The 13,301-nt window shown below is 29.7% G+C and overlaps 1 protein-coding gene across 2 annotated transcripts in view; it reads right to left on the bottom strand.

Annotated features, from left to right (window-relative positions):
• Positions 1 to 13,301, bottom strand: part of poe (E3 ubiquitin-protein ligase-like protein poe) — a 281,770-nt gene that overhangs the window by 49,080 nt on the left and 219,389 nt on the right. For both annotated transcript variants that reach the window (XM_085822285.1, XM_085822286.1), the window contains exons 51-53: positions 12,033 to 12,556; positions 10,783 to 10,955; positions 6,501 to 6,814 (exon numbers count right to left, since the gene is read on the bottom strand). In XM_085822285.1, coding sequence (XP_085678411.1) covers positions 6,501 to 6,814; positions 10,783 to 10,955; positions 12,033 to 12,556 — 1,011 coding nt within the window. The remainder of the gene's footprint in view (positions 1 to 6,500; positions 6,815 to 10,782; positions 10,956 to 12,032; positions 12,557 to 13,301) is intronic.

Below are 13,301 nucleotides of genomic sequence, written 5' to 3'. Positions count from 1 at the left end.
TTTAATTTTGGTGTTTAGACTGATTGTTAATTTTTTTCTTTCTTTAAAGTTCATTGTAAGATATTTCTTTACTAACTAATATTTGTAAAGCTACTAAATTATTTATAGCAATTAGATAATTTAAGTGTAACATCCTTTACCATTTTGCAGTTTTTTTAAAAAAAATTTTTACATGTAAGAGTTAATTATTTTGTTAGAGTTAAACATTATTTGATTAGTAGATATAATGTTGAACTGTGAGTACCAAGCTTTGTTATCAGAATGTATTTGGACATTCTGCCCAACCACAATCTTAGGAGGAAGGTGTAGTGCCTGGTCCTCCAAAACTGTAACCCCCGAAAATAGGTAGCGCCATCTAGGTGGAAAAGAAGTAAGTTGGAGACTGACTTTCGGTGGGAGAGGCCAATGCTCAGTGTAGTAATTTTAGAAATTTAAACAATTCTATCAACTGATGTATTTCTATTTGTACAAAGTGTATATAATCATAGTGTGTGTTGTAAATAAATAAAAAGATCAATCTGAGTTAATTAATTACTGGCAAGACTCCAACACTGGCCCCGGCTGGATCCTACACATAGTATACGTATAAAATTTTTATTTAAAAAAATTAAAATATTATGTTGCTTATTATTCATACAGGAAATTTTGTGCAAAGAAATGATAAATACTAACTTAGTATATAATACACATGGGAAACTCACATTACCCATCAAATTTAAAATCAGTCTGATGGACAAAGTGAATAATGATGATAACAATAATAAACAGGGTTCGTACACATTTCCTTACGTGAAAATTAAGGACTTTTAAGGACCATCAAAGAAAAAATTAAGGACCTATCAGCAAACAAAAAAATGAATAGAATAAAGCAATTATCCATACAACAGACTTCATGCTTGTAATTTCACTTTAAGAAACTAACAGAAGTGTGTATTATGCACTATTATTAAATTCAATTTAATACTTACCATAAAACAATTATGAAAATTTAACTAACTCCCTACAAGTTATGAAGTAGATAACATTAAATTATGTACATAATTTCTTGAAAAACATGTATAAGTGTATTTTACACTAATAACAGTCACTATTTTAGAGATTTACATGATTATTATTTAACTTATTTGATATTTATTTAAACACAGTCAACTACTATTATAATCACAATGTAAGAATATTTTGCAGATTAAAATAACTGATTTGTAAACATACAATTTATTTCCTTGGTTTTTTGAAAGAGACTAGAATAATAAACTGTACAATAAAAGATACAAAACATTTGTGCTTTTTTTAAATCTGAAATCTTTTCAGCTATTTTAACATCTAATTTATTTATGTCTATTTCCTTTTCTTTAACTATTCTTCTAAGTTCATTTGCTTTGATAAACAAATCAATGTTTCTGCTGGTCTCAGCTTCATCTGCTAAAACATCTACTTCTTCATTAATATCTTTAATGTCCCTTTGAAGAAATTTTTTTCTTAGTATGGTTCTAAATCCAGAAAATACAGCTACCGATAATGAAGAAAGTAACAGAGAGGTTACTGAACGAGAAAAAATTTTGATTGACAAGTTATTCGGAATTCTCGACACAGCAATTACAGGACTTGAACAATGAAACTTAATAACTGAAAAAGAAATTATATGTCTATAGTATTAGAAGTATTAGAAGAGAAAACAAATCAAACAACTCACATTGAAAGAAATGTTTAATAAAGTAAACATATAAATATTAAGCTCTTTTCTTTTGTAAATTTTGATACCCTTTAAATCATAAATGCTTCATTATTTCATAAATCATGATTTCATATTTTCAATTTTATATTTTCTACGTGCCATCTTAGTAGATTTAAAATGATCTAATATCCTGAAAAATCTCAAATCTGGGATCGCCGATGTCCCGACGAGTCCAGACCTCAGACTTTGTACTGTATAAATATATATATATATATATATAATACGGAATGTATATTTTCAGTTAAACTTCTGCCCAATAACTTTAGTAATTCATGAAAGTTAATCTTGCGTCTAGTTAATTCAGGAAAATTAGTTTCAATTAGTTGTTTTCAGCTTTAAAAATATTAAAAAAAATTTAATTAGTTATTTTCAACTAATAATTGTATCGCCATTAGCAAAAATTATGCATTACTATGAACAACATAGGTTTAAACCAAATACTTAATTGTCTATTGAAGCTTCAAAACGTATTTCCGAACTTCACTTTTTCTCGGCTAGCGTTACCGAATTTGCCCTTGGTGACCTAAAATTGAAATGGAGCCAACAGATTTCCCGCGAAATCGATAACAGACACTCTGCAGAAATAAACTCATAATCCCGATATCCCATACATATAGTATGTGCAAAAGAGAATAAACTCTGTAGAAGGTGATAAAAAATTAATTTATGGCTTAATTGAAACAAACACAGAAATTAAGCTAAGCAAAACCGTGTAAAAACAAATTGAAATGATAAAACGAAACTTAATTTTCATGTGAATTTTCAGCGCTGACTCTCCCATTCTAGAAATTTCAATTTGTTACAGAAAGAGGCCACATTTAAGGATTGCCATCCATCAATATCCAGTCTTTGTAGTCAGCTTGATGAAGCCACAGTTTATTGAAAATGCACTTTCCAGGCATCTCGTTCCTGTTGGCATCGGAAGGGTTGTGGCCTTCCAGGTTGGGATTGCTCCAATTTTGGCAAATATTTTCAGAATCCCCCCTTTTTTTTCTCGAGCACCTTCATCATCACTTTCGCCTCTTAAAGAACTTCTGGCTTCACGCTTTCGTCACAATCTGCCTAAATTTATGGATAACACCTGTTTCGAAAGACTGGGTGAATAGCCAATCAGACACCGATACTTTCGTTCGGGTAGCTAATTGTTTTTTTTTTTTTTTATCGTTTGCAACGCAAATCCCCCAACAGATTGGTTAAGAGCCGTGTAATTTTAATTCCATATTCATGAGAAATCGTAATTCCCACTTAGAATGGCAATCATTAGAAATGATAAGAAATGTCAAATGAGCAAAATTAAGGACCGTTTATTCATTTTGGCCAAAATTAAGGACCGTACAAACTCTGAATAAAGTAAACACTCTCAAATTTTAATTCAAAGCAAGCAATATTACACAATAAAATTGTTTTGTCACCATAGTTAGAACAAAAAAGCTAAAAATACTACTTTCGCTATTGTACTGTTAAATAAAAGCCCCCTCAAAAGAAGGGAAAAAAAAAAAAAAAAAAAAAAAAAAACTATTACATAGTGCTGCACAAATGCAATAATCATGGGTTTACATTTTATAAACAATACAGGTTTATCTACTTGTACGTCCAGTCACACATTTAGGTGCATACTAATTACATTAATTAGATAATTACATGAATTACAAAACAACATTAATTAGGTACACAGTACTTGAATTTGATTACACAGTAGCTGAAAAGACAAAGAAGGTATGCAATATGCAAAATTGTGTACTGAGGAAAAAAGTGTAAAAAAAAAAAAAAAAAAAAAAAAAAAAAAAAAAAAAAATATTATATTTTTATTACATTACATCCAGCAAATTCTGGAGGTGTAATAGGATAAATTTTCAATTCTTATCTTGGTTTTCAGACATACTACAAAACACTCTATGCTAGAAATAGATTTTTTTCATTGAAGTCTTTTGAAGCTTGTGTCTGATGATGATCAGTGGTGAAAAGACTTTCTGTTATCTGTCTATTCTGTAATCTATCCCAAATGATGGTCTCAAGATTAACATATAATCAACATTCCACTGCATATTAAAGCATACATGTGCATACACATACAAACAAAAAAAGCAATGACCTAAAAAAAGCCTGAGATACTATCGTTTAAAGCAGGCCTGAGCAAACTTTTCTGCGGAAACGCCCAATTAAGGATAAAAACAGACCTCGGTTGAAAATAAAACAATATTTTTGGACATACATAGTTATCATGAAAAATTAATTCTAGCATAAAAATAAATAAATTTCTAACAATCAGCAATTCAATGAGACAAATGATGCTATTTTACATCTCTCACTATTAAAAATTTCAGATGCTAATTTTTTAGTGAAGATTTTTAAAACTTCTTGTAAATGGTATATATATACTTAATATTTTTTTTAACGAGATTCATGATTGAAATCTTTTTTCACATATATAAGCTCATCTCCAAATAATGAATATTTTTCAAGCAAAATTTTTAAGTTTGCCAAATTTGTCCAAATTAAGAGTATTCTAATATTTACAGATTTCTTCATGACTTTGCAATTATTTCTCATACAATATAGCAGATCAAAATTCTCTAAATTGCAGTTTACTAAGTGCACAATCAAGTTCTATTGAAAATGTATCTTGAAGCACCACAAAACATGTTTTAATTTTTTTGAAATCACAAATCATGCTAATGAAGTATATTTAAAAGTAGATCTGCAATTTATGAAATTCTATCTCTTTGAACATAAGTGGAAATTTGAAAGTTGGCATACTAAAAATCTATTGCAAATTCAAATTTAGTTTACTTAAACAGGAACGGGGAAAAAAAAGTAAACGAGTAAGAAATATGATTATTGTTCATCAGCCACACTTTAAAAAAAAAAAAAAAAAAAAAAAAAAAAAAAAAAAATATATATATATATATATATATATATATATATATATATAAAATTTTCTTTAATTCATCTTAAATACAACAACATAACTTCAGTTTTATTATAGCTGACATGGAATAAAGTGCTTTTCCACCACAGCATACCTTTTCATTTAATCAAAAATGGACACCCAGGGAAACAAAATGAGTTATTCACAAAACACATGAAAAACTATTTAATTTACCAACGTTTGTAAGTAGCTAAAAAGGTTCAAAAGTGATAAAATAGGTATTAATTACAAACCATATTCAGGAAGACTTAATTAGAATTTCTTCATAATGATCCAGCTCAAACACTGGAGAATATGAAAAATGAATATGGCAGTCTTTTTCCTTGTTGCTGATTAAATAATATATTTAAACATACAACAAACTTTTATAAGCTGTTAATTATTATAAAATTTACATGTTAAATTTATTAATATATGAAAAATAAGTACTTGCTTATTAACAGGGAATAAAATGGTTTTGTAAGACATGTTTAAAAAAATTCCAAATATGGAGTCAATGTTTAACTAGGTAAGATATTAAGGTGCCATATTTGATTAGCAGCTGATTTCTGGAAGTAATGCATTTATCACTGATTTTGAAGTTTCAAGAATCTAGATGTTTCTAACTATGGCATTCAGATTTATATAAGAATCTGAAGATATTACAGATATATTATTTACATAGCACATTAATTATGAAATAATGACAAACACAATTTACTGATTAGGTATTTTAAGAAGAAAGCACTTGCAACTACCACTAACTCCATTGCTTTGAAAGAAGATGGGCAGATTAGTTTTTATATTTAATAAACAAGCTTTCATCTACTTCAAACAATCAACTACAGACTATTAGTAATGTAACACAGACTTTATGCTCATAATTATTTTAGTTATACTGCTTTTAATGTAACAACTTGTTTTTCACTTGATGTTTTTGTATGGTTACTAAGTTGGTAATTTTTTATTTTTCATCAGCATTACATAGTTGCCGAACCTGAAATCTTAAAACCTGGGTGATTTTTGCGAGAAAACCAGGAAAAACAAGGCTTCCAGCAGGCCAGTAACACCATTTCAAACGACCTCCAAACTGATTTTAATTCACTCAAGTTATTGAATTGTTTGTTCGTAACATTCTGACATAAAATATATTACCATTAGATAGATATTCTAAATTTTATGTTCTTTGGCTAATTTCATTTTAAAATTTCCTTGCACTTTTATACTAAGAAAATCCTGAGTAGTGAAGAAAAGCTTTTATATTTATCAAAACACTCATAAATATGATGAAAATAAAATTAATGATTAATACATATAGTGTTTGTGTGGATAAACGTAGTCATGTATCATATACTGAAGTAAAAAAAAATTAACCAAAATACTAACTGATTAAACACTGCTTAAATCTTCATATAAAAATCTAGAAATGTCCTCAGTACAAGACAATTCAGATCAAAAGATATTTAATGATATCAATAAAATGTAACAAAAAATACAACCGAGATGAAATAAAATTTAATAAAAATTATTCTTAAAAATAAAAATTCTGAAAATCACTAAATATGGCAGAATGGAATATGCCTAATTTCAGTTTCATTATTTTTTTGCTGGGAAATACTTTTATTATCAAAGGCTAAAATATTAAAAACCAGGAGGTTTTGTAATCTATCGAGACAGTGACTGATGTGATGAAAAACAGGAGAGTGGCAGCTATGGTATTTGTAAACACAAGTACATTTGTAACATTTGTGTTTGGTTAAAAGGGAAATACAGAAAAGTGCATTTGGTCCCAAACTTCCTCCTTAACTTAATTATTATTATTATAAACAGAAATAGCAAAAATAAGCCTAATTTTACCTGACTTAAAGCCTCTACAACATTGCATGCCATAGTTCTTGCAGCTTGAGAGGAAGGATTGAACATGACAAGACGAAGCCAGTTTGATTGCAGCAATTTTAACTGAAACACGTGGCGACGGGTTTTCTCTCTCCATCTTCCTCCATATTTTTCAATTAAGTGAAAGTTATGGACTTCTTCTTTCTTCATTTTTGAAATATTTGCAATATTTGGATCCAAGATTTTAGCAGGCATCTGCTGCTTCCACATTTTATATGATTGTTTAGGGTCTCCTGCAAGCCAGCCTTTTAAATCTACACCTACTTTCATTCCCGCTAGAAAAAAAAATGTTAAAAAAAAAAAAAAAAAAAAAAAATTCAAATCACAATTACTGGTTAAAAGAGTAATGATTCAAGATACACATTCTTTCCTGAAAAACATTTAACAAGTTTCATTACATGCTAATTACCCACAAAACAAAAGGTATAACAACAAAAACACATTCTGTCAGTTTGGTGGTAGTGTAACTTCCACATTTGTTATGTAGATTTATTACACAATAAATAGTAATGGTACTGTACAAAAGAATGTATTATTGAAAAATATATTATGAATTACAAAAAATTTATGTGGCAACAATTCCCAAAGCATGTGACATTTTTGAAAGAAAATTATGTAGCTAATGAGTTTGCAATTTAAAGACTGATTAAGAATATTTTAGGCAACAGGCTCAGGTTCAGAAATGAATATTAAAACACCTATGCATTATCATGTTGGCTGGTTTCTCAAAAATTTGCTGCACAGAGTGAAAGTGTAATTCAAGAATCCAGAAACCTTGATCTGATCAACTAGGTTCAGAAATGGACATTAAAACAAACACCTGTGCATAATCATACTGGCTGGTTTCTCAAAAAGTTGCTACACAGAGTGAAAGTGGAATTAAAGAGTCCACAAATCTTGATCTGCCTTTGTACATTCTGAAAAGTCAACAGATTCTCACTATGATTTGAACACAGCAAAGATCAAGTGATGCAGCAACTCCAGTAAACATACATTTTGCAGGTCAAGAACATAAGGAAAACTTGCTTAGTGAAAAAATGCACTTAACAGATAGGTGGTATCACTGCATGAACAGTAACCTCCTTCAAGGTGCTGCTGATATGCTGATAAAATGAGTAGGCTGTATCTGAGGAAGCATGTGCTCCTGTGGTCATAGAAAAGTTGTTAATAAACTTTCCCCATACATAATCAGAGTATATATACTTTGTAGAGACCTATATACTAGGAAAAAAAAAAAAAAAAAAAAAAAAAAAATTCAGAATAGAGAATTAGATATTTTTCAAATATGTTCTGCTTTATTACAAAATTAAATGTTTTATTCTTGTTAGAACATCTCAAAAAAGTCAAAAGTGCTTTTTAACTTCTCAAACACTTCTAATTTTTAATTTATAGCATTTTAAACAAAAAAGCTAACTATATTATACTAACTAGTTTATGCTCTTGCAATATCTTATTACTTAAATTAAAAGATATCATGGAAAAAAAAAAAAAAAAAAAAAAAAAAAAAAAAATTATTGTGAAGGAGAAAATGAGAAACATGTAAGCTTTGGAGCTGATTCTCAAAATGAAATTAATTTCTTGATATAAATGTCTCTTAAATATATTAACTTTGTGAAAAGATCTTACATTCAACAAACATTACTTAGCATTTTATTCGTCATTGATATTTTACATAATTTAATGCCTATTGTTTATAACATTTTAATCTTTGGAAATATATGTCCTTGTTTAAAAAAATAAAAATACTTAAAATAATAACTACAGATTGACTTAAAACTTCTCGAAGAAAAGCCTGTAAGATTAACTACCTGTTCTTTTGTTATATTACTATTTGATAAATATAACAGAATGTTTTTAAAGAAAGTTATTAAACAGCCTAACTTCTTTACCCACTAAAACCTTTGCTAACTCGTGCTGTCAAAATACACTGATAAGCTAAAACGTTAAGACCATCGACACATTTTTCAATGATCTCATCTGAATGATGTGTGGAGCGGAGGGCATGTGATTAAGTGGGAATGCAACAGTTCTCTAGCAACAGTTAAATAAAAACTGTTGCTAGAGAAGGAAAGAAATCCTTTTTGCACTTACTTTTGCAAGTGATGGGGAAAGCTACTGATCTAACAGAATTTGATAGAAGGCAACTTGTAATGGCCCAAAGACTCAGAATGAGTATATCCAAACTGCATGATGTTCACGATCTGTCGTTGTTAGTGTTTATGCAAAGTGGATAAATAACAGTGAAACCAGCAAAGTTTCAGACACCAAGGTGTTGGACATCCATGTATCATCAAAGAAAAAGGACGCCCTTTGCATCTTTACATGACATAAGTCTTCCCAACTAGAATTGAAATCTTCCAGCAGGACAGTGCCCTATGTCACAAAGATTGAATTATGTTGGAGTGGTTCTAGGAGAATAAGGATGAACTCCAATTAATGTCTTGGCCATCTAACTCACCAGATCTTAGACCAGTAGAGCACATTCAGGATTCCACGGTGCGGCAGCTCAAAGGTCAGACGCCACCATGTTGGAATATCTTGACTTTGCGTGACTGCTACTTAGACATTTGGTACAACTTGTCTCCAGTCATCTACCAAGAAATTGTGGCATCCATTCCAAGGCAAAGTGCAGCTGTTTTGCAGGTCAAAGGCTGTGCAATGCATTATTGAGTAAGTGGTCAAAATGTTTTGGCTCTACAGTGTATATAATTAAAAATTTACTTAAAATTCCTAAAATTTTTTTTCTTTAGTTAATCCATTTTAGAGTTTCACTTTGTTTCCTGGGCTTCAGAAATTTTGTAGAAGAACAAGCAGGTTTATTTTTTAAATTTATTTGGATTATAAGAAAGCATGTCAGTGTTACTTGCTGAGGGAAGGAATGCAGTTCTGAAGGACTTTTTATGGAAAACTAGTTTGTACTGATGATAGTAAGGGGTAAATCATGAAAATTCCTATGCAGCTTATTAATTGGTATTTAAAAGGGCAAACATAATAGCATACAATGATCATCTTCCCATCTATACAATGAAGGGTAAGGAAGAAGCATTTTCATCCCCAAAATGTTCTTGAAAACCATAGAAGGCATCAAGAAAAAGTGTTATGATCACGAAATTCTTCAGGTGCAAAACTTTCTCAAACAGTAATAGCCTTTAATAACACCTTTAAAGGGTTCATGTGTTATGCCCAAAAAGGCTAAATATGAATTAAAGTTTTCAAGTTTGAGAACTTGATGATTCTTATATATTACTTATACTTGCTTTGAGATTTAGACAGGAAGACTGAATCATTGCTAGATACAGTATTTATATCACAGTATCATCATACGGTCTGGACAATAACTAAGACTTCTCAAATAGTTAAATTCATGGACAGATTAAGAAAATCAAGTTGTTTAACACTAATCCAATTCAGATAATTTGGAAGTTAACTGGATCAGATTGAATATGCCAGCTACAGTCATCATAATCACAAACAGCGATTAAAGTTGCAATTGTTCACCCAAGATGACTAACTGAAAATTCCAAAGCAAGTAAACATTGCCAAACTATGCATTTTCAACAAATGTCTGCCTCTTTGAAAGTGTCATAACGAATATTTTTATTATTACAAATTGTTTTAATAAAACTACATGTGCAAATCATATACACATATTCACAACTTTAACAAGCAGTACTGATAGAGATAGCTTACATAACATGTGTATGTGATGTCAGCAGAACCACTGCATTCAATATGATATATCAATTGTGACATCAGCAAAATCAGTAGTTTTGATTATTTATGTACATATAGCAGTCAAGCAATTCAAACTTTGCATTTTCCACAGCAGGTTTTGGCTTATCTGTAATGCCATAATGAAGAATAAAAATCACTCACAATTACAGAAAACCCATTAGGAACAATGGAAAATAGTTTGCATATTACAAATTAATAAGAGATTATAACCCCAAGCTTAGATTGTTTAAAAAACTTCATTCATAAAACTAAATATCTAATCTGGTTTCCTATCAGCAAATTTTATTATGCTTTGGTCACAATCCATGAATTTCCAACTTAGTATGATGGCTATTAGAAAACGAGAAAAATTACAACCAATGCTACTGACAATTTTCAGTCATAAAAATAACAAAATTAGAAAGTTTAATATTTAATAAAATCTCTAAGAATCAGAAAAAAAGAAAAATCAGAAACACATGCACTGAAGAAGATTTTAGAAATATTTATTATTAAATGTCATTCTAACCTGCTATGTTGATGGTGGCAAGTGATTCAACACTTTTATCCTTGTTTTTCTTGCTCATGAACGACTCTGGTTTGATAAGGACTTGCAATATCCTCAGACAAGGCAGTGTAATGCTTTCCATCACTACAGAACTTTTCGCATTAACACCCATAAGGAAGAGTTTTATAACACATCTACAAAAAACATTATATGCATTAAAATACTTGATGCACAAAAACATGAAATCTGATAACACACATACGTGCACACAAAACGAGGCATAATTAAAGTGATATATGCTAGAAATTATGCATTTCAGATTATAAATTTATCAAAGCCATGTAAATACTATGTTATTACTCTTATTTATACTGATTTATAATATGGTTTTTCAACATTATTCAAAGGAACATTTATTGCAGTCATTCTCATTTTTTTAACCATGAATTAATAATCTTATAGAAACAAAATAAAAACAAAATGATTCTGCATTTAGATACATAATTATAGCATATGATATAACATTTTTTCTGGTTAGCACCAAAAATTGGATATAAAAGAATACAGATTTAAATATTAAGATTTATATTTACTGCTTTAAATTGCTCAGCTGGACTGATTAAATTTGGAAGGTTATTAAAAATCTTATGCTTTACCAACTGGCATCACTTTTCAAAAGTGGTTAGGCAAAAGGCCACACATATAGCTACTTTAAATTTCTTGAAGTAACAACAATTGACAAGGTATACGGATACCATATGCATTACAAAATGAAGTACTGAAACACAATCTTTTAGGGAAAACTGAACTGAAAATGTTTCTAACATTGAAAATTTGTATTACATTACAAATGAAAACAAAGCTATCCTTGCAATAACATTGATGATAGGCCAAAAAGGAAATTATTGTTTCCCACTTACAAGATTAAGCAACATTGTACTCACATTGTCCTTACTCAACAAATCCTAGCTAAGTGCTAATATTAGAAAACTAGATAAAAAGCCAGAAAACACTGTACCATTGTGCATAATCTCTGTGATTGACACTACGCACACAATGAAACTTCTCTGTAACTATCATTTAAGTTTCAGATTATTTTAGTGTTTTGCAGAGATGGTCATATTAGACAGGTAATTTTAAATACAAGTATATTTATTTATTTTGGGGGAAATACTGGATACTTTCATAGGTGGACTGACCACATCATACGAGGTTTTACGCTACTCGTATACTACATAAACACACAAAATAAAATTATATGGAATCAATACCTTAATCTCTGTTCCCAACATGAATCTTCTTTCTGAAGGCTGCTAGCTAAAAGAGCCACTTCATGACGCACAGCTGCTGCCAAATCTGGGCTAGTTACATGTCCTTTCAAAGCAGTTGCGATCTTTTCCATCAGCAGTGCATTTAAATCTGAAGTAGCACGAGCATTATCTCTGGTAAGTGAACATAACAGTTGTCTAACATCATGCCTTACACGAACACTTCCATGTCTTAAGTTATATGCCACTAGCTCATGAATTAACCCTTGACTACATAAAATTAATCTGTATCTTGTATTAGTAGATAATGCTCGTAATAAAGTGACACAGTGTTCAACAGCAGAACTCGCACATCCATAACATTTTCCGGGAGCATTTACAGCTAAAGTAGGACTTTTAGGCTCATCTGGAGTTTGACGCTTTAACAATACACTTTCTTGAGTACCTTGAGATGCTGGTGATGTTTTTGATCTGGTTTCACGCTGTCGTCGCTCATAATCCACCAGCTCCTTTCGTGATGCAAGAACCTACAATACCCCAAAAAAGTATTCTAACTGAAATTTGTAAAGAATTTTAACAGAAAGGACAGGTAAAATTTCAATGTAAATTATGGATGAAATAAAATATGTAAGAACATAAAAGTAATTCATATTTTAGTGACATTTATGAAAACTACATAAAAACATAAAATTATTATTAACACATATTAAAATTAAATATTTTTCTATAAACTACCTAACATGTGTATATTTAGTAGTAATGCTCATTCAAATATAAATTTGCATGCTTCAATATACAACGGAAAATAATGACATTTTTTCCCTTCTTGATAAATATTTAAATGTTAAGAAAACAATTGAGATACAAATAATTTATTTTTCAAATGTTACAAAATATTATTCAATTTTCTTTTTGTGATTTTAATTAAATTTAAAATACACTGTTATAATAAAGGAAGCAGTAAAAATCATCCTTTTTAAGACTAAATTTTGTGATACCTCACATTCAAAATAATGGTTAAATCTTAACAAATGATGAAAAATAAAGGTCAAGAGTAGGATTAGCAGCAGATTTATAAACATCCATACACAAATCAGTATCTAATGGCATATTCATTTGAATATCACTGGCTGAAAAATAAATGTTTCTTAGCTTTCTTTTGCGGAAAGGGCAACATTCATTATGATATTTTCTCTGCTTGTATTTTAAATAATATTTTAACACCATGGTTTATTAAAAATGTACCATCAGATTGGACCATTAGATGCAGCT

This window comes from Stegodyphus dumicola, chromosome 8, assembly GCF_044657685.1.
Source record: "Stegodyphus dumicola isolate Sdum_Otavi_A_Nest chromosome 8, ASM4465768v1".
Taxonomy (NCBI): Eukaryota; Metazoa; Arthropoda; class Arachnida; order Araneae; family Eresidae; genus Stegodyphus; species Stegodyphus dumicola.
This window is presented reverse-complemented; position numbering and strand designations above follow the sequence as displayed.